This window comes from Anser brachyrhynchus (assembly GCF_964034855.1).
Source record: "Anser brachyrhynchus genome assembly, chromosome: 9".
NCBI classification, from domain to species: Eukaryota; Metazoa; Chordata; class Aves; order Anseriformes; family Anatidae; genus Anser; species Anser brachyrhynchus.
In genome coordinates this window covers 3,586,196-3,613,728 of record NC_137703.1, presented here as the reverse complement: position 1 = coordinate 3,613,728, position 27,533 = coordinate 3,586,196, and the positions used below count along the sequence as shown (strand labels likewise).

Sequence of the window (27,533 nt, the reverse complement as noted above, 5' to 3'; positions counted from 1 at the left end):
TGCTTGTGTGCATCTGCCTCATTAGTTTGCCAACAGTCCTGAAATTCTTGGGAGGACATTCATCAACAGTATAAACCAATTTACGGCAGCAGAGTTACAGTAGGAAGAGATTGGGTCTCCTGCCAATTACCTGTTTTGTCACCAAACTGTCACCAATATGTTGATTTTACCAAATTATTTGCCTTTTGCTCAGCTAGGATATTTGTTTTGTCTCAAGAAAAGCAAGCAATTACTCAAAGTAAGCAGAGTCTGTAATGTTCAAATATTATGCAGACATATTTAGATACAAACCATAGTACAACTGTACCTGTACTGTCATGATGGGACCTGCACATAGCCCCCTTGTCCCTGTGCCTGGGAGAGGAGCCCAAGCAGCAATGCCTATGTGGCACTCCTACCAGAGTAGGTGCTTGGGGACCAGCACCTCAGGGAACAGTCCATAAGACCTTTGTTCAACGGGGCACTGCAGCCAGAATTTTCAGGGTGTGTATGGTTCCCTGAGATAGCAATTCAACGACTTCTTGGAAAGGCTGGACCCTATTCTGTTCTCTAGGTAAAAAGCTGTTGCTAATCAAACCATTTGAAGCATTTGAAGAATTATCATCATCTTCCTTATCCAGATGGAAAAAATCATGAAGCATGCAGGTGAGCGTAGGAAAATCACCACCTGACACTCAGCTAATGAGTAACTGAGCTGGGAGTGGGGCACAGTCGTATGGGTCTTTGCTCTGAACAGGCAATGTGTGCTTCAGTACACAGAATGGAGATAAGGGCACATATCTCCTTCTGAAGGAACAAGGGCTGCATCTTTCATATCTCCTTTCAGAGAAGGGAGGAGACCTCAGCAGGCATCTGCCTTGTCATATGCAGAAGGTAAATCAAGCTAGTTTCTTTTTCCCAGTCTTGAGGGATGAGTCTTTGAGCACAGGATTCCCCACAACTGCCTCTAAAAAGTGCTCAGACTTCCTCCTTCTTTCTGTATGACCATGGCTGCACTGAAGCGCTCCTGTCTTGCTGAACGGGATTGCAGAGCGGTTTCAGCCATGCAAATGCAGCATGTGGGGAATACAGGAGGGCCAGTATGCTCCCACTGGATCTTTGGTAGATGGTCTTCCATGGCAGTTAATGATTATGTTCCTGCCTGAACTGGTGATCTGCAAGCAGCTTATTGCAGGAATTAAGGGCTCCAAACTGTAACTTAAAGTAAATGTTTGATACTGGAGCATTGGAGGGAAAAATAAAAATCTTGTGAAGCTGTAGAGAAAGAACTTGCTCATCAGCACAACTCTCAGGGAGCCACCTATGACCGCCTTACAAGTTTTTTTTCAAGTTGTATGTGATTTAATTAAAACTGGCCCTGTTAAAAGCTGATAGATAAATGTTTCTTTCTAAATGACTACATTTTGAACAGTACCTAATTTCGTAGGTTTCTTCCTAGACTCTAGTCTAACCTATATTCCTGGGCTTCTAGTAATTCTTCTTACCGGCTGTCAGAAATGAATAGGCTCTTAATTCCTGGAAACTAAAGCAGGACACAGCAGAGACCATGCTGTTCCAGCTCTTGATTTAATAGAATTCTTGGTTTTCTTTATGGTCCCTTGGTGTCCCTGACTGAAGAGCCTTCTCCGTTCCTGCTTCTTAGAGCTCAATATCACATCTTGACCTGAAAGCCCCATTGTTGATATCCTTTGTAGGTAAATTAAAATATACTCAGCTGGGAAACCTGCTGGTTAACCCTCTTGTGAGACCTTTTTGTTCAGTGCTTTCATGCTCTCAAGTTGCATAGACAATGTGCACTAGGTGATTGATAATATGAGATTGCAGCACTGTGAATTCAGGAAAGCACTTAAGCAAATGGTTATATTGATGGCAATGTGATTGCAGACATGCTTAAGTGAAACTCATGGCCATATGCTTTGCCGAACTGTGTGCTTTCTTGGAACAGCTAAATGAAGATATAAAACTTGGAAAACAGATATGCACAAACAGCCCCCCCAGACCTCCAGAACCATTGGTATCTTCATAATTCACGTGAAATTGTTATGTCTCAATATGCGCTCATAAAGCAGCATACTTAGCAATGTTAAGAGGGATGTTAGAATTACATTTCAAGAGCTTGTTTGCACACATGCAGATATGCATGATGTTGTTACAGTGAAATGGAGAGGATGAGATAACTAAATACCAGGGTGTGTTTCAACAACGGTCAGTGAGAGTGGTGGCATTCAGAGATGAATGGTTCCAGGAGAGCCCTGTGTATGATTGATTTTGTGTCTTTTAAGTACTGACTAAGGAGAAGGGAACCATTCACTTGGTGCTTAGAGGGGTCTCCAGTGGGAGGGGAAATATTTAGGAAATTAAATAAATTTGCAGAAAATTCAAAACTACAAGTGACACTTCTCAGCCATCTCCTTATTACTGAAAAATAGCTTATAAGTACGGTAACAATATGAACTAAAAGTTTTCCTTTGGAAAACAGAGATTTAAGGTTATGATTAGATCTGTTGTAAGGAGAAGGCAAAACCTAATTCCACGTTAAGATTTCATATTAAGATTATGATTGAAAACTCTTCCCTGTAAGCTCTTTTCCATGCTAATCTTTCATCTTTCTCTTATGATTTTGACATTTCTTGTTAGAATCCCATGAAATCTGTTTACATTAATATTAGAATTAATAATTCATAGTTCATTCCTGAAAAAGTTTCAGTGATCATAAATTTGATTCTCTCTTACAATTATTTTAATAAGTCTTTTACTCATTTGGGAACATTTAATGACTTCATGTGGTGATTAAAGCAGAAATGATAGACAATGGGAAGGTTGCATGAAGGTTCTAGAAATAATGATATGGAAAAAGAACAGAATAAAACTACTAAGTCATGCAGCACGGACAAACGTATTGTCATTTTATTGCTGTTTTTCTCTTATTTAGAGAACATGCTGAGTAATACTGAACCAAAATATTATTAATTAACTAGCCATTCCTTGGCTACAATAACCATAGTAACTAATTTTAGCCCAAAGAGTTTCTACAATCTGCCTGTAATTATGTATGGGCCTGCTATTGGTAGATTGGTTAGCAAACAACGCAATGAGCTGATAAGAGCTGAGAATAAAGCATTGATTTTGAGTTTGAGCTTTACAACTAAGAGCAGCAGATGAAGGAAGCAGAGGGGCTTTAAGGTATGTCATCCAATTTATTGCATCCAAGTTACTGGAGACCTTTACTTCACTGCTGCGTACAAGTCACGCAGTAGAACTTTTATAAATTAGAACTATTATAAATTATAAATCCATGTTTTTGAAGTCTCAGGTCTTGGGGGAGACCTTGAAAATGAAAAAGCTGAAATATAATGCTATGGTTGTTTGTGGGTGGTGGGAAGAGTTTGATGACAAGGACTTTAATAATATTCTAGTTTTCAGAAAAATAACTGTCACTTGTTAGGGCTCCTAGTGGACCTGTATTCTGACAATGTTAAAGGAAACTCAGGAGAGGAACTGCTGGATTATCATTTGTTCATTATAAAGAAGAGGCCTTAAATATATACTTCGCAATATACAGTGTAGTTTCAGACTTTAAAAATGGTATTCCCTGGGGAAGTAACAATAATCATAAAAATGGCTAGCAATTTTGATATCACTAGAGAAAATGTGAATAGCACTATGCTATTTAGAAAAGCTTTTTAAATATTTTAAATAATTATTTTTAATTAAGGAAAAGGACTTGTATCTAAGTATTGCCTTCACTATTCTGGGGATGGTTGATGTTTCAGTATTGCTTTTCCTCTCCATTCATTCCTGTGGCTGTGGGATTTCCAGGAATAGGGATGCTGGTGGGGTGATAGAATATATTTGTAGGAAATGAGAGGTGATGAAGTGCAACAGATTTAGTGTTACTTCGCACACACCATACACAACTTTTACTAAAGTGTTTTTCTTTTGAGTTATCACTAAAACCCTTGACAGTGTTTTCATATGCTAGTGCAATGCACACATATTCCTTCACTTTCTTACTTGAGCTAAAAAGAAGGTATTTCTCTGTATTTAAGGCTGTTTTATAAGGCTAAATGTTCATAACAGAAGGTAAAATGCAGTTGCTGCTGCCAATGTATATTGATCTGGACACTGGAGACTAGTTTTCGTTAGTTTTATTGGTGGTGTGCAGTTCAACATTAATAGTACCACGTTGTTCTGTGTGTGGGGCTGAGCAGCTGGCTCTGCAGACAGCACACACCCCTTGGCACAGCACGCCGTGCTCCACTGTGCCTCGCAGAGAAGCGATACTGGGAACAACACAGGTTTTAAACAGCAGTTTAAGGCACTGACTCCACCTACGTACTCTCCTTCATTTCAGTTGTGATTTCAGCAGCTTCCAGGGTACCTCCTGTGGTGGTTTGTTCTGCCTCGACTACCCCTCAATGTCTGTGAAATCCCACGGGTTTATAAGCACACTATTTTCTTCCACTTGACAAATAAGTAACTTATGGCTCCTATGGCTAGTCTTTGCCAAGCGTCACAAGTGTGATATGCTATTAGAGCTCATTAGCGTTTTTTGTTAACTACCTTTTTTCACCAACCAACATCCTCCTTTATAAAAGAGGAGGTAGTATGCGTTTGTTCTAAAGAAGGAAATAAACCTTGCAGAATCAGACTAACAAACAAACAAAAATGCACAGGGATTTGTTTTCAGTTTCTGGAGTTTCAGTAAAACGTAAGAAACTTCATAGTTACTCTCAAGTGAAAACTCTTATTTGTGAGTATTTAAAAGTGGTTTATAGCGAATAAAACACATTTCTCAGTGATTTCCCATGAGTGTAGTAATGCAGTATTCTATGCTGTGTGAATTATCCTGAACAGGAGATTTATTTTTAACCCCAGTATTAGGTGACGTGTTTTAAAAACTAAAGAATGTATAAACATATATTAATTACAATTAATAATGTAATTTATAGAGTTTTCAAAGCTATTACTTTTGTTTTACTTATGCCAATGGTGTTACTCTGAGCCTAGATGGGCAAGAGGAAGTTCAGTGGTTTGGAAACCACCCTGATTGCCCTCTTCTGTCTGGTGACGGTCGTGGCCATTGTCCTCATTGCGCTGTTAGCATCAGGACAACCTGGAGTCAAAACGACAGGTAAGTACTTGCCATTTGTATTACCAGATGAAAACTCTTCATCAGGAACTGCTCAGCTCTGCTTGCTGAGGTGATCATGAATCCCATGCAGCTCCAGGAGCTGCCTATTGGCATCGTTTAAATCACCATTGAGTCAGGCTTCTCAAAAAGCATTGACGTTCAAATGAAAAACAAACAAACAAAAAAAACGGAAGCATTGCTCTGCTCTTCTTTTTAAAACCAACGTATTTCCTGCGGCTTTCAGTGTTACAGTTATATTCTTAATGGAGGCTTAAGGTGCTTTTGTCTGATGCTCTAATTCAAGCTGCCTGGATGAGCAGTATTTCATGGGAAGGAGCATACATAAAAGCAGTTACACACCACCATTAAAAAAAAAAAAAAAAAAGAAATCCTTCTGATTTTAATTCGGTGTAAATTTTTTACAAGAAGCGATGCATATTGAGTTATATGACTTACCAAAAATAGGATTACTCTATATCTTAAGAAATAAATCTATCAGTGTTGCCCATATGTGCAGAAATTGAAAGTGAAGCTCTCCTATCTTTATCTGGAATGTACAATGTTTCAAATGTAAGGTAAATCACTGTAGCAATATTTTAAATTCATTTGAGTCTATTTTAATGTCTAGAGTTTCCAGATGGTGTGAAATATTTAGCAGAAGCACTTAATGATTTAAAAGGTAATACAGATATTCCTAAATTTTGGAAATCCTGTTACTAACCCCTTATTTTATTTCTCTGGCAGGATTTACGCCAGTATGTCCGAACATATTAACAGCAGAGAGAATTGACTGCATCCCAGATCAAGTAGCAACAAAGGTCTGAAAACATTATAGAAAAAATTACAAAACAGAATTTTTCACAAAAAGATTCGTGTTTAATTATGAAAATTTACTTTGTCTCTACTATATTGGTGGTTTTATAACTTTTTGTTGTTGTTTTTGTCTCTGAACATCTGAATGCTTTGCGGGGAAGCTTAACTCCTATATAACCAATTTTAGTTCCCTGTCATAAGGTTTGATTTTTCTAGCCACTGTGGCAGTATACTGTGAAGGGTTGAAGACCACTGCCAATATACTTCCCAGCAGTCTGGCTTTATGATAAGTGGGAACAAAATTAGGCAAACAAGAAACAGTTAGAAAAATTCACTGTTTTCAACAATTTTGCCTAAGCAATTTATTTTTGTCTGGTGGTCAACTATTAGCATTTACAATAAAGCATATTTTAGAAATAGGTCAAGATGCACTTTACAAAGATGAACATGATTTTTATAATGCAACGAACACTGCCAATTTCCTTTCAGAACTGATTTGAATTTCACTTTCTCTCTTTCTTGGTTGTTGTCTCTCATCTGAGCAAGCACAGTGTTTAGAAATGACCTTCTTGCTTAAGAATCCATGAGTTAAGTTTTCCAGCGAAAAATAGCATCTTAATTTTTTAGTCCTCTCACATTCAGAACATTTTTATGGTGGCTGTTATAGTAAGGCTATTACTGTTATTTTTATAACCATTATTATTATTCATTTTATCATGGATGTTCTTATTTTCTGATGGGTGCCTGCCATCTTTCTTTTCATCGTGGGGTGCAGTTTATGAGAAAAGACAGAGTATATTATATGTGATACTTACGTCATTCACAGAGGTATAAAAAATGATTAATCAACTGTTTCAATCTCTCAGTGAATTCCCAATCCAATTCCAGAAAAGACAGTTGTTAATGCTACTGTCGTGCCACGGTTTGCGTTATGATATATAGTTCAATAAAGTCCTGCAGGTTAACAGATTAGTAAAGGCTCAACTCACAGCACGTTCCTCTTCTCTTTTGCTTCCAAGCCCCAGGTGCAAGCACGCCACGACAGATGTCATGCAGATCACTTTAATCTTTAATTACAACCTTTGAACCAGTCACCCCACATTAAGTGCTGCACTTATCACAACGGAGGAAAGTAGTTTTGCTCTGGTTGCAACTGCAGGCCTTTTTAAATCTGACCTTGTCTTTTGCCCTTGGTGATTAGGAATAATTAAAAATGATCAAAATACAGTTACCAGAAAAAAAAATGGGGGGCCAGATGCAGATTTGAACACAGGGGTACTTGCTCTGGAATTAGAGGTAAAATAAATGATTCCTAAATCTGCACTTTCCTTAGTGAATACTGTGAAGCAGATTTCAGAGGATTAGAGTTAAGGATCACCTTTAATCTGTGCCCTGAGCAAAGCTGAAGAAAGCCTGATACAAGCCAGAGTCTCACCCCGGTGTCTCTTCATTCCTTTATAAATTTTCTCCTGCAAGAATTGTTGTCCTTCTTTAGACTTATTCTAATACTGCAACCAGCAGAGCTTTAAACCTACAGGTATCTGCTTAGGAAAGAACTCTTCTGTAGTGGTTTCCGTTTGTGGTTTTCAGAATAACAAGCATCTGGGAACATTAGGCCTTCCCTAAGCTCATGTAGCAGGTTAGTGTCTGTCTTGATTTCTTTATTCACTGACAATGTCCTAGATGAAGCTAGGATTGCAGAATAGAAAAATAGAAGTATGGAAAGCAAGTAGATATTGATTAACCAGCCGCAGGATTGCTGAAGATAGAAATCCTGAAAGAAAGTAGACATTTATTAACTATTCACTGCTGTGGAAAATTGTTGCAGAGTTTTATTAGACAAGGAAAAAAAATACTGTAAGCAGAGCTAGTATTGTCCAGTCCTAGATTGATACCTTTGAAAGCTTGAAGGGAGACTGTATAGCTTGTTGTTTCAAAACTATCTTGCTTGCACAGGTTTGTTTGGGTGCTCAGAAAAGAAAAGTTTTAGTTCAGCACATAGCTTAAATATTCTTTTAGTCTTTGGTGCTGAGTTCAATGTTCAGAAGCCATCTCATTTTGTACCCCACCATAAAACTTCTCCCTGTATCCAGGATTTTTTTTCTAAATAAGCTTTGACTTTCTTTCTGATTTTATTGCATATTGGTATCTATTATGCTGTTTTTATAGCTCAGAGGCTGCGATAACCTCCCATCTTTACTTATATTAATGATAACTTTTATAACAGCCTCGACAGTATCTTTGTTTGAACTCTGTTCCTTCCCCTGTGTCAGGTACAACCAATCTTTTACTTCTGAATTTACTTCCTTATGAAGCAAGCTCAGGGTGCCACAAAAATACAGGAATGTAGTTTACACAACTGCTAGAATAAGATCTAGCTAGAAGGCCATCACTGCACTGTAAAGTAACTGCAGAAGATATTCAACGGGTGTTCATGAGAAGTAGCTGGGAAAAAGAAAAGTGTATTTATGAAGTTGGAAAAGGAGATACTTGAACTACCAGGCTTCAGGTTAATCTGTTGTTCAAGCTATTCTGTGTTGCAGGGGGTACCCACAGGTCTAGGAAGGGATAAGAAGATTGAGGTAGTAACTCTGTTGCGATGTGTTTAGGATACTTCCCCTAACTATGAGGGAAATGAAGTAAATAAAGTTTCTTTGCTTTGAAGAATAAAGCTGCAATCTCTGCAGTCATGGAAGGGATGGGTGCTTCTTCTCATTTTCTTTGAAATAGTTCATAGCCTGGGAAGTAGGGAACTCTCGTGGTGGGAGTTGAGAAGGTGGAAAATGAGCATGATGTTTTACACAGCCTCAGAAAGTGCATTGATTTGTGGATCATGGGGAAGAAATTGTGTTACTGTATCTCTCCTCCAACTGTGTTTTTGTTTGAAAACTAATGAAAATGAGAGCATACATGTTTTCTAATGTGAAGAGTCCATGACAGAGAGACAGACATTTTATCTGTGTGGTGAATCTTGGTTTATCTTGAGTGGTTTTGTGGAGATTTCTGTGCTCAGTCCAATCACTACGGAATAAATGCATAAAAATGTCTTGGGCCAGTGAATCTGTGAGCTCCGTCTGTGCTTTCTTTGGCACTCGTATTATTTCTGCACTGGACCTGGCTTAATTTTCTCTATTCAGAGACTGTATTTGACCTGTACTGACTAAATTGGGCTCTATAACCCAAAAAAGAGTGGCATATGCACCAGCAGCAATAGTGATTTTTGCACATCTCCACCTATAACATGCTTCAGAATATTTTAAGTAAATATGGGACAAAAAATATATATATATTTGAGTACAAACAAACAGCTTCTGCTAGCACACAAGTGGAGAGAGAGGTATTGAAGACCTATATGTTGGATTTGAGTGCCTGAGATCACTCATGGACATTGCCCTTTGCCCTCAGTGGAGCTTCTTGTATCACTGCTGCCCTTCGCCCCGAGTAATTTGTTGTTATTTTAACATGAGAAAATGTGTGAACACTTATAGTGATCTATTACTCAGATGTTATCTTCAAACATAAAACTCATGCAGGCGATCTGTGAATAAGTTAATTTATAACAGCAAAGCAAAGGTATTCTAGTTTATTGGAATGCTGAGAGGTGGTGTAAAGGTTGATGCCACTACACTGAAATACATGCTTTGAACAATAGGTTTAATTGCTCAGTCGTTTGATTTTATTTTTTTTAAGTTGATTTATCTCAATATAAGGTTCTGCAGAAGCAGTCTTAACATTTCTGTAATTGGAGAATTATGTTAAAATATTTATCCTGTACCTGATTATTAATGGTGCATATGTGGATTTTTTCCAACCAGATGTTTACTAGACATTAAGCCAACCATAAATTTTATCCAGTCTCCAGTGTCTGTTGGTTTGTCTATACCACATCTGTCACAGCTCAAAGGTTTCAATAGTTTTTTACAGGTTCATTTGTCTGTGGCTATTCTGGTTTTAAGAAAAAAATATGTCTAATAAGCAGGTTTCTACTCTGAATACAGAAGAAAAAATGTTTGTTCTGTTCCATTCAAATTGACAATAGATTTTCAAAGAAGGAGTTGGTCTGACTGCACATGTTACTAAGGTTTCTGATGTTTGGGGCCAAATACGCTTCATGTGCATTTTAACTGTTTTAGTATAAAAAGATTTATTTGTGTAAAATCAATTAATTTGTGCCCTTCATGTCCTTGAATCAGAGCGTCTGCACCTTGCGTGGCTGCTGCTGGAGTCCCCAGAGTGATACCAGTGTGCCCTGGTGTTTTTTCTCTAGTAAACATGGGTACGAAGTGGATGGGTCCGTAAGATCAACTCAGACAGGTAAGCTGTGATCGGAGTTCCCCAGTTTTATGCACTTGTGGATATCTGATTTCACAAAATAATGTTGCAACATGTTTTTTTCTCAAGGATTTGAGGCCACATTAAGAAGGCTGCCGTCACCTTCCCTCTTTGGAAATGATATCAACACTGTCCTCCTCACAGGAGAGTATCAGACTTCAAATCGCTTCCGGTTCAAGGTTAATCTTTTTCTTATGCTGTTTTAAGGTTTATGTTTTGTGCAAGATTTTAGGCTGGCTGTTGCTGTGCAGTAAGTTTAGGAAGGCTCAATTAATCCCTCTGATGCGCCCTCATGACTCTCACTGAGAAGAGCTCAGCTTTGCCTTTCTTTGTCTTCTCTGCTCTTACAATGCATAGGGTTAGCAGGGGTATAGCACAGTGGGTTTTCTGCTTGAAGCAATTGTGGAAAAAATCAACTTTTATATTGTCCTTACTTTATTACCTATTTTCCTCATTATAGGAAAAGATTTTGGGGGCAGATGTATTTATTTCCTTTCTATATATAGCCTGGCCATATCTCCCAATAACTTTGTCAGACATCTTTAGGTCTTCCAAAGCTTTCTGTTCTTCATGGAAAATTCAGCAGTTTGTGTAGTGAATGTGGGGTATCGATGGGTTCTGGGGTCAAGCAGGGCTCCTGTGGGAGACCTTCCTCTTGTGGCGGGTTTCCCTGGAAATCAGGGAAAAAGAAGGTCAAGTATAGTAGGGAAACAGTTGAAAATGTGTGATGAAATGGGGAAGAGAATAATGAAGGAAGAAGGAGGAGACTGACAGGGGTGGGAATATGCTAAATCAGACCCATGTGTTAATGCTGAAAAATGTTTAAATTAGACATTATTTTTTAAAGGCCTTACACTTTTATTATTTAAATATGTGCAGATTACTGATCCTAAAACAAAAAGATTTGAAGTCCCCCATGAACATGTGGGATCTTTCAGTGGATCCGCGGCCTCCAATTTAAACTACAAAGTGGAAGTGAAGCATAATCCCTTTGGTATTGTGGTGACCAGAGTGAGCAATGGAAGAGTTCTGTAAGTAACGTTGGTATTTTTTTTTTGGGTAACACTGATGTCACTGGTTTTCTCTGAAAATCCATGTTGCTGTATAAGTAAGGTATTCCCCAGACGCCGTGTGTAAAGTGCCCTCTTGGACATGTAGCCTACTTCTGCTCTTTTGACTGATGGACATTATGCAAGGGCTCTTGTGAGGACTTTTGAAATAAATACTGTGATATGGAGAGATCTGTTGTGAAGGTTTTAGGTTTGGCTACCTGTTCTCTTTCCACCAGTACTAGGGAGATCTTTACAGCTATTTTGTTCCATCAACACAGGGAATCACTACTATCTGAAGACCTTCTCAGTTCTTCAAATGACATGTGAATACTCTTCATTGCATCTTTTATCTTAGTTGTTGCAATCATGCTGAATCTTTGAATCACCAAAACCAGGTTGCTCTTTAGACCTATGACACAAGAGTAGCTGTTGCAAGACAGCGATAAGTTGGTCGTGTAATTCTGTAAAATATTTGACGTACTTATATATTGAAAGTTTTCATCCCACTTGTTTCCTAAGAATAAACAAACTTAGCTCTGAAGTAACCACATAGCTTTAAGAGGCGTTAAAAGGGGAAGTGTCAGGATGAACATGCCTGTTAAATCAGTCAAAGAATGATTACCTGTCAGAGTTCTAGGATAGTTAAATTATCAGTGCTTCAAGTTTAATTAATTAGCAATTAGTTTTATGCTGTTATTAGTATTGTTTTCTTATATAGATTCCTCTATAATGATTGATTTGCAATTCTACGGAGCACAAAAGATGGACATGGTATTCAGTACTCCATGACTGATTAAGCAGGTATATGAAGGGAAATAAGCATTCTAGTTCAAAAGAACCATGTTGAAACATGGATGTTTTCCTATACCCACCCTCCCCCCTTTTCTTTCTTTAAGGTAGAAAATGCAACCACTTTTATGAAATTTAATAAATTTTAATGATGCTCGAGTCCGAGTTGAAGAGTATCTCAAAGTAAGCCAGGGTTAGCATGTATTAAGAGCAGCCCCTCAGATGTAAATCCTTGATAAAGTGAGTGCTTTTCCCTAACACTTAAACAAGCAACCAAAAGAGAAAGATTTTTTGGAAAGGAAAGAGTGAGGATCATTGTCATTGCAAATCACTACAAAAATCCTAATCATCGAAATAATTATAAAGCCAAATAATTATAAAGCTTGCATTATCATTTGTTACACTAGAGCCCCCTTCCCCCCCCCCCCCAAGAGTTAGAGCTCAAATGAACCAATTACCATCATTATTTGCACGACAATGTGAATGACTGCTATAGCTTCACTGGAAATACAGACTTTCTCACCCCAAAGTATTAGAAAGCAAGCAGTTGGGCAAAATGGTGCTTGTAGTCATTAAAAATGGACAGAAATATATGACATGAAGACTTGACCCTTTCAAACATAAATATTTTTAACTTTAAAAGAGAGAAATGGTAACATGGGAAATTAAAATTATAGCAAGCCTGAACTCCCCCCTTTCTGTCATTTGTGCAATGTTTATAACTGATAGTAAGCTGTATATTTACTTATTAGTTTTTAATGGTAATTTAATATTTTTAAATTAAAAATATTTTTAATATATTTTAATGATGGTACTATACTTATTCATGGTGATAAATACATTGTATGAATACATCTGAAGTGACAAAGTCCCTGAAAATCAATGCAGTTGTGTTTGCATAAAGCTGAGAAAAAGTTGACCTTCGGCCCCTTCTTCATATGAATATCATGATAAATGACACAGATATCACATGAAAATATAACTTTTAAAAATTTGTAATTAAAACTAGAGTGTGTAGATAAAAGCATATTACTTTGAAACTGTGTATGATGTTAAAACTTATTGATGTAGTTTGCTTTCTCAAAGTAAGTCATTTTCTCTGCTTTTGGTGAAAAACTGCGTTTCTGCATATCCTTGTAAGCTCTTGTTTTAAAGAAGCTGAAGATAACCTTCAGGTCTCAGGATCAGCTTCTTTACAATTGCTTTGTGATTTAAATCTGGGTTAACTCATAATTACATTCTACTTATGATTGTTTCATTTAAAAAATAATGAAAAGGTAAAGCTACTTCTGGGTAGAGGTCAATTTCCATCCATTTGCCAGGTGGAAAAGTTCAAAGTCTTAGAGCAATAAAAGAAGAAAATGAATATGTTTAAGATCAATATTAATAAAATTCAATCTTTTGATTGATTAAAGGACTGTTGTCTGACAGTAGGAATTGCCTTGCATTTTACTCCTCTCTGCCTCAACGCTGCTCAGATTTCCTCAGTTTCCTGAGCCCCTCTGTAGAAACAAGGAATAAACTTCACTTTAGCTTAAGCCTTTAAAGCTCTCCTAATCTTCATTTGGGATATGAATTGTTTGTAATGAAAGGGATTGGTGAAAGATACAAAATTAAATTAACAGAAGAAACTTTATTAATGAAATTGACTTTTACCGAGCAGATTCACAATTCAGTGCAAAAGATGCAGGGTGGGAAGCGTTTGTGGAAGCGGTGATTGTGAATGTATGTCCAAAAATAGATGGGCCACTTGTATGAGAAGTTTCTACAGATCAATTGGTACTGCTCTTCTCATCCTATGTGCAAGGACATCTCTGTCCGCTGCAGCTGCACATTGTCCCCTTCCATGTGTGTCCCCTTTGGGCCTCTGGATGGAGACCTGAGCCTGCCTATCCATCTCTAGCTAAAAGGAGTAGAAACAATTATTCTATCAATTCTTGGTGAAATCTCTGTGTTTTTTTTCTTAATTGTTTCATCAGGTTTGATACTACCATAGGACCACTGCAGTATGCTGACCAGTTTTTGCAGCTATCAATCAAGCTACCTAGCAGCAACATTTATGGGGTGGGAGAGCATGTGCATAAACAGTACCGACACGATGTCAACTGGAAAACCTGGCCCATGTTCAGCAGGGATATTGGCCCCTCTGGAGTAAGGACTTATTTTATTATTCTCTATTCTTTGCAAATGAATTCTGGAATCCAAAACTGTTATGCAGTAGACATTAATAATATCAATTGAGTTTTTCCCCAAGAACTTCTCAGGCACTGTATTTATTACTAAAAGCTAGATAGTACCGATGAGAGTTCCCTAAGATAGCCTTTTGTAAATATTTTTATTTTTGTCTTGATGTGAAATTGAAAATCAGTTTCTAAAGATATGAGTCTTCAGTTTCTACTGATAAGCAAAATAAATAACAATATGTCTTAATCCTTGCTTTGTGCAGAGTTTGGTACATATGACACATGCTGCTTCAGTTAACAACATTGTAGTTAGGCAAATGATGGCAAAGTTCTCTTTAACAGCTGTCTCTTTATGAGATAAAATATGTCTGTCAGCAGTTATTTGTGTCTGTAGTCTTTTTCCAAAATGATTTCCAGGGCACCCATATTTTTGATAATTACAGAAGAATCTTACATCTGCACTGAGACTTCTCTAGGCTTTGATCCAAGTTCTCCTCAACACTGGTGTGCACAGGCACATGGTGTTGGTCCGTCAGTTCCTCCCTGCAGTGATTTGCTCACAGAGTTACAATGAGTTTGTGTGGGTTAAAATCGGTTGAGATGCTGATTCAAACAACAGTAGTCATTTTCTGCTTGTGGTAAACAATCAGATCTTATTGCTATACTCATTAATATACTTTGCTTTGACTAGGGAAATATTTGCTAAAGCTTGTAAGCAGTCAGTTGAGCTAATACTATGAAAAAAACAAAACATTCAAAGCCCTACATGTCTAGTACAGAATCAACACACGGACATTGTGCAGAAAGAAATCAATATAGAGCATGAGTGAAGGAATTTTTGTTAATGTGAATATTTTTGTGTGTTTTTTATTGAAGTTCCTCGAGTAATTTATTTATAACTCACCAGTGAGCCTCCAACAGACACCGTTTGTCAGTGTTACCTCAGTATAAGAAAGCAACAATCCATATGATTTATTTTCAGAGAGCACTTCAGTATTTTGCTGAAATTTAAGCTATACTAACAGAAGCTAGGGGGAGAGACCACTATATGTAATTAGTTAATAATTTGGAATTAGGAGATCAGGGTTCAGGACCAAAATCTAAATTAGGTCAGATTTGTCTCACTATAAACAAGCTCTACTGTAGAAATCATACCATTTATTTCCTATCTCTACTACATGTTCAGCTTATAAACTGCCTCTTGTTAGTGATTAGTACTTGAAAGTTTGAAGATGGTTCTTATCCAAATGGCTCTATTGAGTGTAGGCTGATTAAGTTAAACTTAACAGTGAACAAAATCAAGTTAGGATAATTTCACATTGCTCAGGTTCTGTTCCTCTTCCATCATGTGTTCTGAGTTTTCAGTTGCAGGGGTGAAACACAGCTATGACAACAGCTGTGATCTTTTCATTTATTTATTTATTTATTTATTTATTTATTGTTGTTGCTAGTAATAATGGAAAAAACAATATAATGGAAATAAAGAAGACAGGTGCTCTCTTACTTACATACACTAGATGTAAAAAATGGTTGTCTTGCAGGATTCATAGTAACATAGATGAGAGGTAAAATCTTGTACCAACTGTCAAGTTATATTGTCACTCGATGTGCACATATATTACACAGAAATAGTACTACAATGTATACAGACTTGCCCAAAGTTCCATCATATCTGCTTGTCTGTGTTATCTCTGTATTTCAGGAAAGTTCAGTTTTAATTGAAAACATTCTCATAAAGGAGAAAAATGCCAGGCAGTAGAAAACAAAACTTTAGGAAAAGTGTCATGATTTTTCTTTCTGTTGTTTGCTATATTTTGAAAAGTTTCAAGTTCTACATATGTTATATTTTGAAATATCCCCAAAACAGTGTTATTAGATTTTAACTCCTCTTCTCTCTCTTATTTATTTATTTTATTTTATTTTTTTCTCTCCTTGAAGTCAATGCATAACTTATATGGAGTTCAAACTTTCTTCCTGTGTTTGGAAGACAGCTCTGGAGCCTCTTTTGGTGTTTTCCTGATGAACAGCAATGCCATGGGTAAGAAAACTTTCTCTGTAACTCTAAGTATTGCAGCTAAATATCTCTTTGAATGATACGCAGGATTGAGATCAAAACTGGGTTAATGTAAATATCCCTTTTAAAATCCTATTGCATATAAAATCCTAATGAATGTTGTCTTCAATTATCTGATGACAGTCATTGTAAGCATTTAGTAGTTTAGCAAATACGCAATGTTAGCAGTGAGTGGCTCAGGGTTACAAGCAGATTATGTTGGACACCTGAGTGTCAGAAACTTCTCTGAAGCTTTACACAGCTCTGAGCAGATGTGCAGGATAACAGAATCAGAGTGTAAACTTGGGGCGAGCATTACTTGAAAGTAAACACCCTTTTGTCTTTGAAATAGACATGCATATATGTATGCTTTAGGAAAACATTTCTCTTGAGTCTGGAAAGTTGTACTGAAAAGTTAAAGAGAAAAGGTTGTGCCATTGGATTTTTTTTTGATTCTTTTCTCTTTGTGGGATGTAAAGAAATGCAAACATGAACATCTAAGAGTCTTCTAAATACATTTCCCCTTCACTGCCGGTTCAAGTAATGGTTTTGAGTTCCTTAGGTATTTCTGTTTTGTGTTTTTGTTGTTGTTATTGTTGTTTGTTTTGTGGTTTTTTATTTTTTCCTTAAATTAAATTTTCTAGTCTTCAATATTAGTATGACAAAGTTATTTTATATTTAGCTGGTATTCAGAATTGGGTTTGTGCATTCTTCTCTGGCAGAGTTTGCGGTGCAGCCTGCTCCAGCAGTGACCTATAGAACCATTGGTGGTATCCTTGATTTCTATATCCTCTTGGGGAACACTCCAGAGCAAGTAGTCCAGGAGTACCTGAAGGTACCTTTATATAGAGAGACTACACAGGGGACAGACCCTTAAAAGTTTTTTTTGTTTTTATTTTATTTTATTTTATTATTTTTTATTCCCTTCTTTATGTCTTTGCTATGTTATCTATTAATTGAAAGTATGATTCACTATATATTTATCTGAGAATAACTGTTAGTATGTTGCTAATGTGACTGCTGCCATTAATAATAGCTAGCTGGTGTTAAACTGGGATGTAGATGTTCTTAGCTGGCCTACAGGCAGCTGAAACCAGAGCACTCCTTTTGCTGGAGATACTGTTGCAGAGAGGATGCATCTGTTTCAGGCACAAGAAGTCTGTAGCTGCTAAGCTGATCAGTCTGTACACCCTGACTGATTTCCACAGTGAGCTAGAGGTGGTCTACACAGAGCAATTTATGCTTCCGTGCTGAGGCTTACCCTTACTATAAGGACAAATTCTTGTTCATATGGCAGCATTATAGGGTTGATATTGTGTTTTCTGATACGTCATGATCTTCTAGTCATTAGATATCACAGACATAATTTCTTGTGGTCCGATCAGGTTTCAGTGACACCTTAAACAACAGACAAGTGACAATGAACCCAACTTCATTGTCACAATGTATTTGCCTTTCTTAAAAGGAAACATATATATATACATATATATAAATATAGTTGAAGGCAGATAAAAAAAATAATATAAATATATATATATGAATGTTGCATTTGGAGTGCACTGCTCATTTTACGCTCAAGCTTAGTGTATATTATTCAAATGGTTTGGGGCACTGAGGTGACACACACAGTGTCTGCTAATGGTGCCTAATAATTTTAATTTAACTAATAATTTTACTCTCAACTTGCAGCTTGTGGGACTGCCATTGTTGCCCTCCTACTGGAGCCTGGGCTTCCAGCTCAGCCGCTGGAATTACGGGTCCTTGGATGAAGTGAAGAACGTGGTGGAGAGGAACCGTCTGATTGACCTCCCTTATGTAAGTTCAGGGTTTGAGGAGGGCAACAACCCATCAAGGCAGAGTCCTGTGGGAGAAATTGCCCAGAGGTTATGACTGTGGTGTTCTTCTGCTAGTTCATTTCACATCAGTTCAAATAAGTAAATTTCTAATAAAATACCAAATATGGACTTCTGGTGTCAAAAGTTTATGCTTTTTAATGGCAGAGCCATTATCAGAATCGGACACCAGGAGAGGCTTAATTACAATACGTTTTATCTGCCCACTTTATTGTAATATCTTTTCAGTTATATTTTCAAACTATATCTACTTATTTTGTAGTGTTAGCTAGTGTGCTGAAATATTTTTTCAATGTACTGTGGACAGTTATGGAACCAGAGATTATTTTTAGTTGATAAGCAAAGGTAAGTAACAAATAAATTTTAATGAGATTCCAGATTATAGTAGCCTGATGGTGTACAAAAGATGAATACACCCTATTTTTTAAGATAAGTGTTGAGGAAGAAATGTTTGGATTTAAAGGGTAGTTCTAGAAGTCAGGCAACTGCAAATACTCACCCATCATGGGGATAGTAGAAAGGATGCCGTTACACATTCATTTGAATTCTGATGTGAAATACAGTTTCTTTAAGGCACAAAAGATGTGTCAGTACAGTACATTTGGACTGCGTGAGATGAGATGCACATATTACAAACGGTCCTGACTGCGTATTTTCTGTCAGGCTGCAGTAAAGTCCCAAAAGTAAATTCACTTCAGGATGAGCAGGAATTCTCATAAGAAATTACATCGTAAAAATATACAAAAAAAAAAAAAAAAAAAAAGCCTTTACATGTTACATCTCATGTTTAAGCTGAACTCTCTTCTCTTCCAGGATGCTCAGATCACTGATATTGACTACATGGAGGAAAAGAAAGATTTTACATATGACAAAGTGCAGTTTAAAGATCTCCCTAATTTTGCATCTTATCTGCATAACTATGGAAAAAAATATATTATCATATTGGTAAGAATTTAAGTATTTATTTTTTCCTTGTAAATACTATCATTATAACTATATATCATTATACTTTGCGTATTTTTATGCAATTATTACACTTCCTGCTTAACATTCCACTATAACTCATGGTGTGTATCTTTGTTTCTTATTATTGTATTTTATTTTATTTTTATTTTTTAAAACCTTTTTAGGATCCTGCTATTAGCACAAAAACCCTATCTGATGGTAGTGAATATGGAAGCTACACCAGGGGACAGTCTAAACGAGTCTGGGTTAACGAATCAGATGGAATAACACCATTAATTGGAGAGGTAAACACATTTTTATGAAGTTTAAACATGGTCAGTTTGGCTTAATTTGGCCAGGAGGGTCATTTTAAACTCTCTTCTTCCAGTGAAATTACCAGCCAGTGAGAACCAAGTTTATAAGGTCCCACTTAGCATATGATACATTTCAACCCTTCTTGATTAATTTTTATACATTTTTTTACATTATGTGTGTCTATTTTTGGTACAATCCTGTTTTATATTAATACAGTTTTTTAGGAAAACTAAAAGTACATGCCGTTTTTAGTAGGGGGAAAAAAGCACTTAACAGCCCTGCCAACCCATTGAAAACTTATGCAAGAAAAATGGTATTCTAATAGCCAGTACTTCATTTGATTTTATCAGGCATCTCACAATGATAAAAACAAAACAGATTATATATGTATATATATATATATATAATTATGGACTTCAGTTAATGTAAATCTGGGATCTGGGGGCTCTGGTTGACGGTAGGCTCACCATGAGCCAGCAGTGCAACTTGGCAGTGAAGAGGGCAAACCGTATTCTGGGGTGCGTTAAACATGTTATAGCCAGCCTGTCAAAAGAGGTGATTATCCCACCATATTTAGCATTGGTGCAGCCTCATCTGGAATCCAGTGTAGAGTTCTGGGCTCTACAATTTTAAAAGGATGTTAAGGTATTTAAATGCATCCAGAGAAGAACAAGAATTATGTTTAAAGGATGAAAGAAAATGGAAGGCATGTCCTTTGAGGAGGGGTTGAGGACACTGGGTTTGTTAAGCTTGGATAAGAGAAGGTTGAGGTGTGACCTCACTGCTCTTTACAGCTCGTTGAGCAAGGGAAGTGGAGCGGTAGGTGTACATCTTTTCTCCCTGGTGTCTACTGACAAGACACATGGGAATGCCTAAAAGCTGAATGAGGGGAGGTTCAGACTAGATATTAGGAAAATCTCATTTACCATGAGGGTTGTGTGACACTGGAACAGGCTTCGTAGGGAGGTGGTTGATATGCCGTGCTGTCCATGTTTCAGAGTCATTTGGATGCACTTTGGGTCAGACCCAAAGTAGTCTGACAGTTGGACTTCTTGATGACCTTTTTATGTCCCTTCCAACTGGAACTATGCTATGCTATGCTATTCTATTCTATTCACTTTGATACATATCCTCATATTCTGCCATGTACCAAAAAAGGCATTGAAGAGCAAATGGAAGAGAGGGCTTAAAAGAGGAAAAAGGTAGAGAAAATCCTTTTTGGTAGAGAATTTCGGTTTTGTTCACATTTTTTTAATGTTTGGCCTAGGCCTGGTTCAAGTTATTATTTGGAAAAAAAAACAAAACAACAACAAAATCCAACAAAGGAAGTTTAATATATTATAAATTTTCATCTTCTTCTAATACAATTAACAGTGTAATCAATTATTTCCTTTTTAATATTATAGGTGTGGCCGGGGGAAACTGTGTTCCCAGACTACACCAACCCAGACTGCACCAGCTGGTGGGTGGAAGAATGCAGATTGTTTTATAACACAGTGCCGTACGATGGAATCTGGATTGTAAGTAATTCTGAACTTTCATTTTAAGATAGATGTTTATCAAAGGAAAAGTTTAAAAAAAGTTTGAAAGGAAAGTTTACTGTTAGTAACCTGAAATCATTGCAGGATGTTCATGTCTTTTGCTGTTGGATATGCAATTCAAATTTGATATCAATTCAAATTTGATATTCAAACCTTCTTCCCCTTAGACTTTTTCTGTTTTTCCTACTTCCTTTTACGTAAAAATAAAGAAATTTTCTGAAAGAAAGCAAGAATCTACTGAATATTTGGATATGCATTTTAGCAAGCTATAACAATTTTAAATTAACTTCTGTGGCAAAGTTGTAGTCCTTTACCTGCTACATGATCAAATATGTAGCTCTCACTTGTTTTGCTGACTGTGGTTCCATCAGGTCAATCTTTCAAGTGCAGACTGCACAGCTGTCCCGCAGAGAGCAAACGATTTGAGTCACGGAAACTAGTCACTAGACCAGTGCTACAGTGCTAAACTACAGTGCTTTCCACCCTGACTTTGCTCTCTTCTTCCATTTATGGTTCTCCTTCAGTTACAGTGCTGCCAGGTGAAATATGCATGGAAGAAAGAAAGCTAAGTTGGAAAGCATAATTGTTTGAAAAATATTATAAAGGAGATGTTTAAGAACATCTAGTCAACTTGTGTATTTTGACAGAAATCACATCACACGCTTGCTGGTTCTGCATTTCTTTTCAAACACACGCTCCCTACTCATGACATTAGCTTGATCAATGAGTGGAGTCGGTCACAGGAACAATGCATACGTGAGCACCTCCTGAAGCTTCTTTTTTCTGGAGGGATAAGATGTAGCTCTCACAAAATGATGCTCACCAGAATACAGAATTCCGCCCAACAGTGAGATCTGTATTAATACAGGAACAGTCCAGTTCAGAATCCAAGTGGTATCACTCTTACCTAGATGTATGGTACTAGTACTAAGTATTCCTTAAAGGGTAACAGAATAGAACATGTTGGGAATACATAGTTGAGGAAACTTTATTACAATCTGCATCTGTGTCTTACAGTCTGCATCTTACCTTTTCAGGACATGAATGAAATATCCAACTTTGTTCAAGGCTCAAATAAGGGTTGTGCACAAAATGACTTAAACTATCCTCCATTTACTCCCAGTAAGTCTATCTTCTTTAATCGTAGAGAAAAATATTAAAAAGAATGAATTACAAATTACTGTGCAATTGCCTACAAGGATGCAAAGTGAATTTACTCTAGTTCTTATGGATGGTGTATGAACATTCTAATTGAGAGACAATACAGGTATGCCTTGGCGTGATTCAAAAGCGCAGTTCATATAAATCAAGAGAAAAAAAATGTGTTTTTACCACTTTTCTAATGATTACTGAATATTTTTGCTGCCTTAATTATCCCTGAAGATATATTGATGCTCTTTCACTCAGTAGTTTTACATTTGTACACAGCACAGCACTTACATGGAATTCATATTTGCTATTAAGTACTAACTTCAGGAAACCATTACCATCATATTGTCCAATAGTGATTCAGAAATTTAGGGTGCAGCAGTACAGTTCTTCTTTGCATGGGTAAACAGTCAGTTGCAGGACAAATGCAGCTGGACCAAGGTTGAATTGCAGTCAGTTTGAGCCAGTGCTTAGTGTGTCATTTTACTGTAAAATTTGGAAGTAAAAATGTTATTTTCTCTGACCTCAAACACAGATGAATTATTCAAATTAAACAAAAAGTGTTTCCATCTGTTCTAGATTGCAACTATTTAGTATCCCCAGTTCTAATTTAAGATGGAAAATAGGCAAGGATTACCTGTTAGTTGACTGAAAGTTAAAACTTTAAATAATGAATTAGCTTTTGAGGGTCTCTTCAGCATTCACAGCCCCCAGGTAGCTCACAGAGCAAATATGGGCCACTTGTGACCTCACAGGCATAGTCTGCTACCTTACAGTAAAGCGAATAGTCAATACAGAGAATGCAGAGTCTGCTTACACCATCTTGTTGCTCCCAGACATATGCTCGGGCTCACGATAAAGCTGACAGTGAGTCCACTTGTGTATAGATTAATTAAGAGAGGTGCCAGCAGAAAGCACTGGCACTGAAGGGATTAACTATGGTTACCATTTAATCACACCTAGGCAAAGATAAAGTGTTTGAGATAACTATTTTATGCACTGAAGAAATTGATACACATTTTCCGTATGTCTACTAAATTCTACTCCCTTAGCAAAGCTGCATTTCAGGAGCTGTTTGCAGTTATGCATGATTTTTTTTTTTCCTATTTGTGTGTTGATGGTCATGTGGTATACAAAGCTCGAGCAGAAAACAGCACCATTGGAGCAAAGTTGAATAAAACCAGCAGCCAACAAAATAATTGTGTTCCTGTAGTAGTAATAGTGATATTTGTTCAATGCAAACATAGTGAATTTGTTTAATGGAAACATTAAAGAATGAAAGAAAGGCTTCAGTGTCATGAAAGTGCACTAAATAAAAGGTTGGAATATTCAGAATCAAAACATGCTTTAAAACTAAAATCTATGTTCCTTTATTGAAGGTATTCTTGATAAACTCATGTTTTCCAAGACACTTTGTATGGATGCAGTGCAGAAGTGGGGCAAACACTATGATGTCCACAGTCTTTACGGATATTCCATGGCCATATCAACAAACGAGTAAGGAATGCATCCTAATATCTTTACAAAAAAGTTTCAGGTTTGCATCGTCCAAAATAGCAACTTCTAAATGAACCTGATTTCTGGACAAAATTAGACTGTATTTAAGCCACTGCAAGAAAAGCAAAATCTACTAACTAAAGTTCTGGGTCAGGCGTCGATAGTCAAAGACTTACAGAAGGGTTATTCAAATTTAACATCTTGAACTTTGCTCAAGGATGCCTGTCTAACTGTAAAGGAGTCCAGGTCTCTGCGATGACCGATTATAGTAACTTAGTCAGTATAAATCTGCTTTATATAAAACTACTGAACCCTCTGTTGTCTTTATTCTGTTGCATAGCTCCAGTCTTATTTCATTTTCAGGGTCATCAATACAGTGTTTCCTGGAAAACGAAGCTTCCTGATTTCGAGGTCTACTTTTGTGGGATCAGGAAAGCACACGGGACACTGGCTGGGAGATAATGCAGCAACATGGGAACACATAAAATGGGCGATACCTGGAATGCTGGAATTTAACCTCTTTGGAATTCCTTATGTATGAAATTCTAGTTTGTGACCTTTCAAAACCAATGGAAAAACATTACCTCTTTACCTCTGTGATAATGGGTTGTCTAGTCAAAGGCTGTTTATATAACAATCTTAACTCTTCAGCTATGCCGTAATCCCCTTTAGGGATCTGGTTTTAACATTTTTTTTCCAATGACTGATTTTTGGTTTAGGCCACGTATTTTGGTTTCTATGACTGTATGTGTATGGTGAGACGTGCAGGTAACAGACATATGCCAAGCTACTTGTTACATCTAGTATTATTATATTCGTTAGTGATTCATGTGGTGTTTTCCTTTCCATTTCCATTTTGAATGAAATAGAAGCATCCATTTATAAGTGAAATGACCAAATTGTTCTTCAAGATTTAAATTTGTATGATTTGGCGTTGTTTTCTGAACATATGCCTATGAGTACCAAACAGGAAGGTAAGGGTTAGAAAGAAAAAAGAATGATGGACAGTGCTAGGAGCCAATCAGTTGACTGGTTGATTTATTGATTGATTTTGTACAAAGCCTAGTTAAAGGAAGATGTTTTCAATGGATTAGTCACCCTAGCAAAAAAAAGAAGGATGAATTGATACGTCCCTTAAATGTTACATCTTGTGTAGAGATTAGAGGTGCAGTATACTCTCTATGCAACACATTCTGCTTTTATTTAAAGATTGGAGCCGATATTTGTGGTTTCTTTGATGACACGACAGAAGAACTTTGCAGGCGGTGGATGCAAGTAGGAGCCTTTTACCCATTTTCCCGGAATCACAATGCTGAAGGATACATAGTAAGTTGTACCTTCTCTTACAAACTGTTTTGGATTCCACTCCCACATTTCCTTTGATAGTATCCCTAATGATCATTACCATCACTAGCAATTAGATAGCAGAGCAGTCTGAAACTGACAGAACCTTGAGCTCTCTTTATGAAATCCTGCCTTCAAGAGGTTAAGAGGTTCTGCTTCAGAAGGGTTAGTTTCATGTACTTGAGGCTTCATGGATTTGGCAGCAGTTTCATCACCATTATTTGCCCCTTCCAGTGAGGGCAAGCACTCGCTGCTCTGTAACCCATTAGCCTGATTCTCAGGAGCACCCTTTAGTGTGCACTGGCATGCGTGCCCAATGACACGTGGGCTGCCCCTGACGTGCCCTCCTCGCAGTTGGACAAGGAGGGACCGGCAGTGCTAAGGGAGACTGGAGCAGGACCTCAAGTCTCACAACCCAAAAGGCAGATACTGTGCAGATGCACACCACTGAATTTCAGCTCCTCGCAAACAGCAGCTGCTTTCCGTGATTGGCAGGGTATTTCCCACAAACTGAAAATAATGCAATATTTATTTTCAGCCTCAGGATCCAGCTGTGTTTGGAGCCGATTCACTTTTGGTGAAAACCTCCAAACATTACTTGAACATTCGCTACACTTTGCTGCCCTACCTGTACACCCTCTTTTACAAAGCTCATACCCAAGGGGACACGGTTGCACGTCCAGTTTTGCACGAGTAAGTGTACCAAAGAGCTTTTGTGGTAATTTTATTAGGAATAAAAGATTCAGACAGCTTGAATGTTGATAGGAGCTATCCAAATAGGTATGTAATTTGTGAAAATGCATGTTGGAATATATATAGAGAGAGACAACTTCTGAATTCATGAAATACCATTTTGGTGTAATCAGAAGAGTAATCAGAAACCATCTGTAATTTCTGTATATATGCATATATTATTGTCAGTCAGTCTTAAGAGGTGCTATGAAATGTTATTGCCAGCTAATCAAATCACTCTGGGCCATGATCTGTATATTAGAATGTACATTTCCTTACCTGGAAACTTTTGAACACAACTAGGTCAAGAATACGTCAAGAAAAAGAAGGAATTTTCACCTGACACTTTTCAGTCATGATTCTGGGCAATCAGTACTTTGAAATACTAGGATTACTGATGATGGTCTAGTTCTTCAAAATGAGTTAGTGCCCTGTCCTTCCCAATTCCCAGGTTCTACTCAGATGAAGCGACGTGGGGAGTTGATAGGCAGTTCCTGTGGGGTCCTGGTCTACTTATTTCTGCTGTCCTTGACCCGGTAGGTTTGGCTGCTTGGTGTCTGTCTCATAACCACCTCATGGGGAAGGGGGACTCCTCAAGTCACTAGCTGCAACTCTTTTCTCTGGTGGGGGGCTACAGCATAAAATGCTGAAGTTATGTTATTGCTGTTCCGTTATTCCTCGGTTAGAAACCACCTTCCTTTTTTTTTTTTTTTTTCCTGAGCTTTTGGAGTTTGTCTGACAACTTTGTTACTCAGCTTGAAGATTATAGCTCCTCTGCTGTGTATGTATTTCCTCCTGAAATCACGCTCCCTCTCCCATTTTATGCTGAACAAGGTGAACCACAAAAATGGGGTCTTCCTGTTTCCCAGAGGAGCTCAGGAAATGTCCTCTGGTCCTATTCTGGTCTGAACTCTTCTGTCTTGAGTAGACCTTAAGCCATTTCACAAGAAAAATGCAGAATTACTTGTCTATTAGCAGTAACGCAGTTTCTTCTCCAGGTGAAGTATGTTTTTTTGCTAGATGATTGTACATATTATTCATTGGTACATCACATTACTGACTGTCTTTGGACTCCTTGCAAATGTACATTTGTTAGTCTTCTTCCCCTCCCCCTCCACCCCTTCACTTATTACTTTCAGTGAGAGAGCCCACAACATATTTTTGTCACTGTTGAAATGGAAAGTCTTGCACTTTATATATTAAATCCCATATAATCTATTATATTTTCCATCTCCTGTTTTTCAGTCATCTGGGGAACCAGTCATCTGGTCTGATATACTGATTCAACTCATCTTTGCATCATCTCAGAATTTCACTCAAAATCAGAGCTTTTCTCACGTCATTTTTTCTTGTCTTACACATCACAAGAAAGTTTAGTCTATTAACTAACTTGATTTCAAATATGACAGTTGTTTCTTTATTCACATTTCAGGGTGTGGATGTAATTCAAGCATATATTCCTGATGCAGTGTGGTATGAGTATGAAACGGTGAGTAAATGCCCAGGAGACTATGGGGTGATTGTCTAAAGGTCTGTGTGACAGAATAAGATTGTCAGGCCTGCTTCAGTGATAGAGACCTGAAAGAAAGCCTACAGGGAGGAAATGGTGAGATAAAGGATGAAGTATGGAGGGGGTAAGCACATGAGTCAAAACCTCAAAGAAAGGACATGGAGGTGTGGAATATAGTGCAGGGGATGAGAAGTCAGATTGAATAGAAACTTCAGCAAAGACATACTTGAAGTAAAGTAAAACATAATGATGCATGAGAGTTTGGGATTTTTCTTTATTAATCTCATTTCT

At 37.4% G+C, this 27,533-nt stretch overlaps 1 protein-coding gene across 3 annotated transcripts in view; it reads left to right on the top strand.

Moving 5' to 3' along the window:
* The first annotated feature begins 723 nt into the window (after window positions 1-723).
* LOC308199618 (maltase-glucoamylase-like) overlaps window positions 724-27,533 on the top strand; it is a 71,883-nt gene continuing 45,073 nt past the window's right edge. The window contains exons 1-20 of one of the 3 annotated variants that reach the window (XM_080604042.1): window positions 724-873; window positions 5,011-5,134; window positions 5,879-5,952; window positions 10,141-10,261; window positions 10,349-10,458; window positions 11,159-11,310; window positions 14,100-14,271; window positions 16,242-16,341; window positions 17,079-17,191; window positions 18,046-18,171; window positions 19,023-19,154; window positions 19,340-19,459; window positions 20,876-20,989; window positions 22,048-22,132; window positions 23,539-23,656; window positions 24,020-24,191; window positions 24,866-24,982; window positions 25,539-25,693; window positions 26,184-26,268; window positions 27,165-27,221. In XM_080604042.1, coding sequence (XP_080460168.1) covers window positions 865-873; window positions 5,011-5,134; window positions 5,879-5,952; window positions 10,141-10,261; window positions 10,349-10,458; window positions 11,159-11,310; window positions 14,100-14,271; window positions 16,242-16,341; window positions 17,079-17,191; window positions 18,046-18,171; window positions 19,023-19,154; window positions 19,340-19,459; window positions 20,876-20,989; window positions 22,048-22,132; window positions 23,539-23,656; window positions 24,020-24,191; window positions 24,866-24,982; window positions 25,539-25,693; window positions 26,184-26,268; window positions 27,165-27,221 — 2,256 coding nt within the window. In that variant the 5' untranslated portion in view covers window positions 724-864. Of the gene's footprint in view, window positions 874-3,119; window positions 3,184-4,952; window positions 5,135-5,878; window positions 5,953-10,140; window positions 10,262-10,348; window positions 10,459-11,158; window positions 11,311-14,099; window positions 14,272-16,241; window positions 16,342-17,078; window positions 17,192-18,045; window positions 18,172-19,022; window positions 19,155-19,339; window positions 19,460-20,875; window positions 20,990-22,047; window positions 22,133-23,538; window positions 23,657-24,019; window positions 24,192-24,865; window positions 24,983-25,538; window positions 25,694-26,183; window positions 26,269-27,164; window positions 27,222-27,533 lie in introns of those variants that run through there. The other 2 variants (XM_080604044.1, XM_080604043.1) reach the window with 2 other exon arrangements.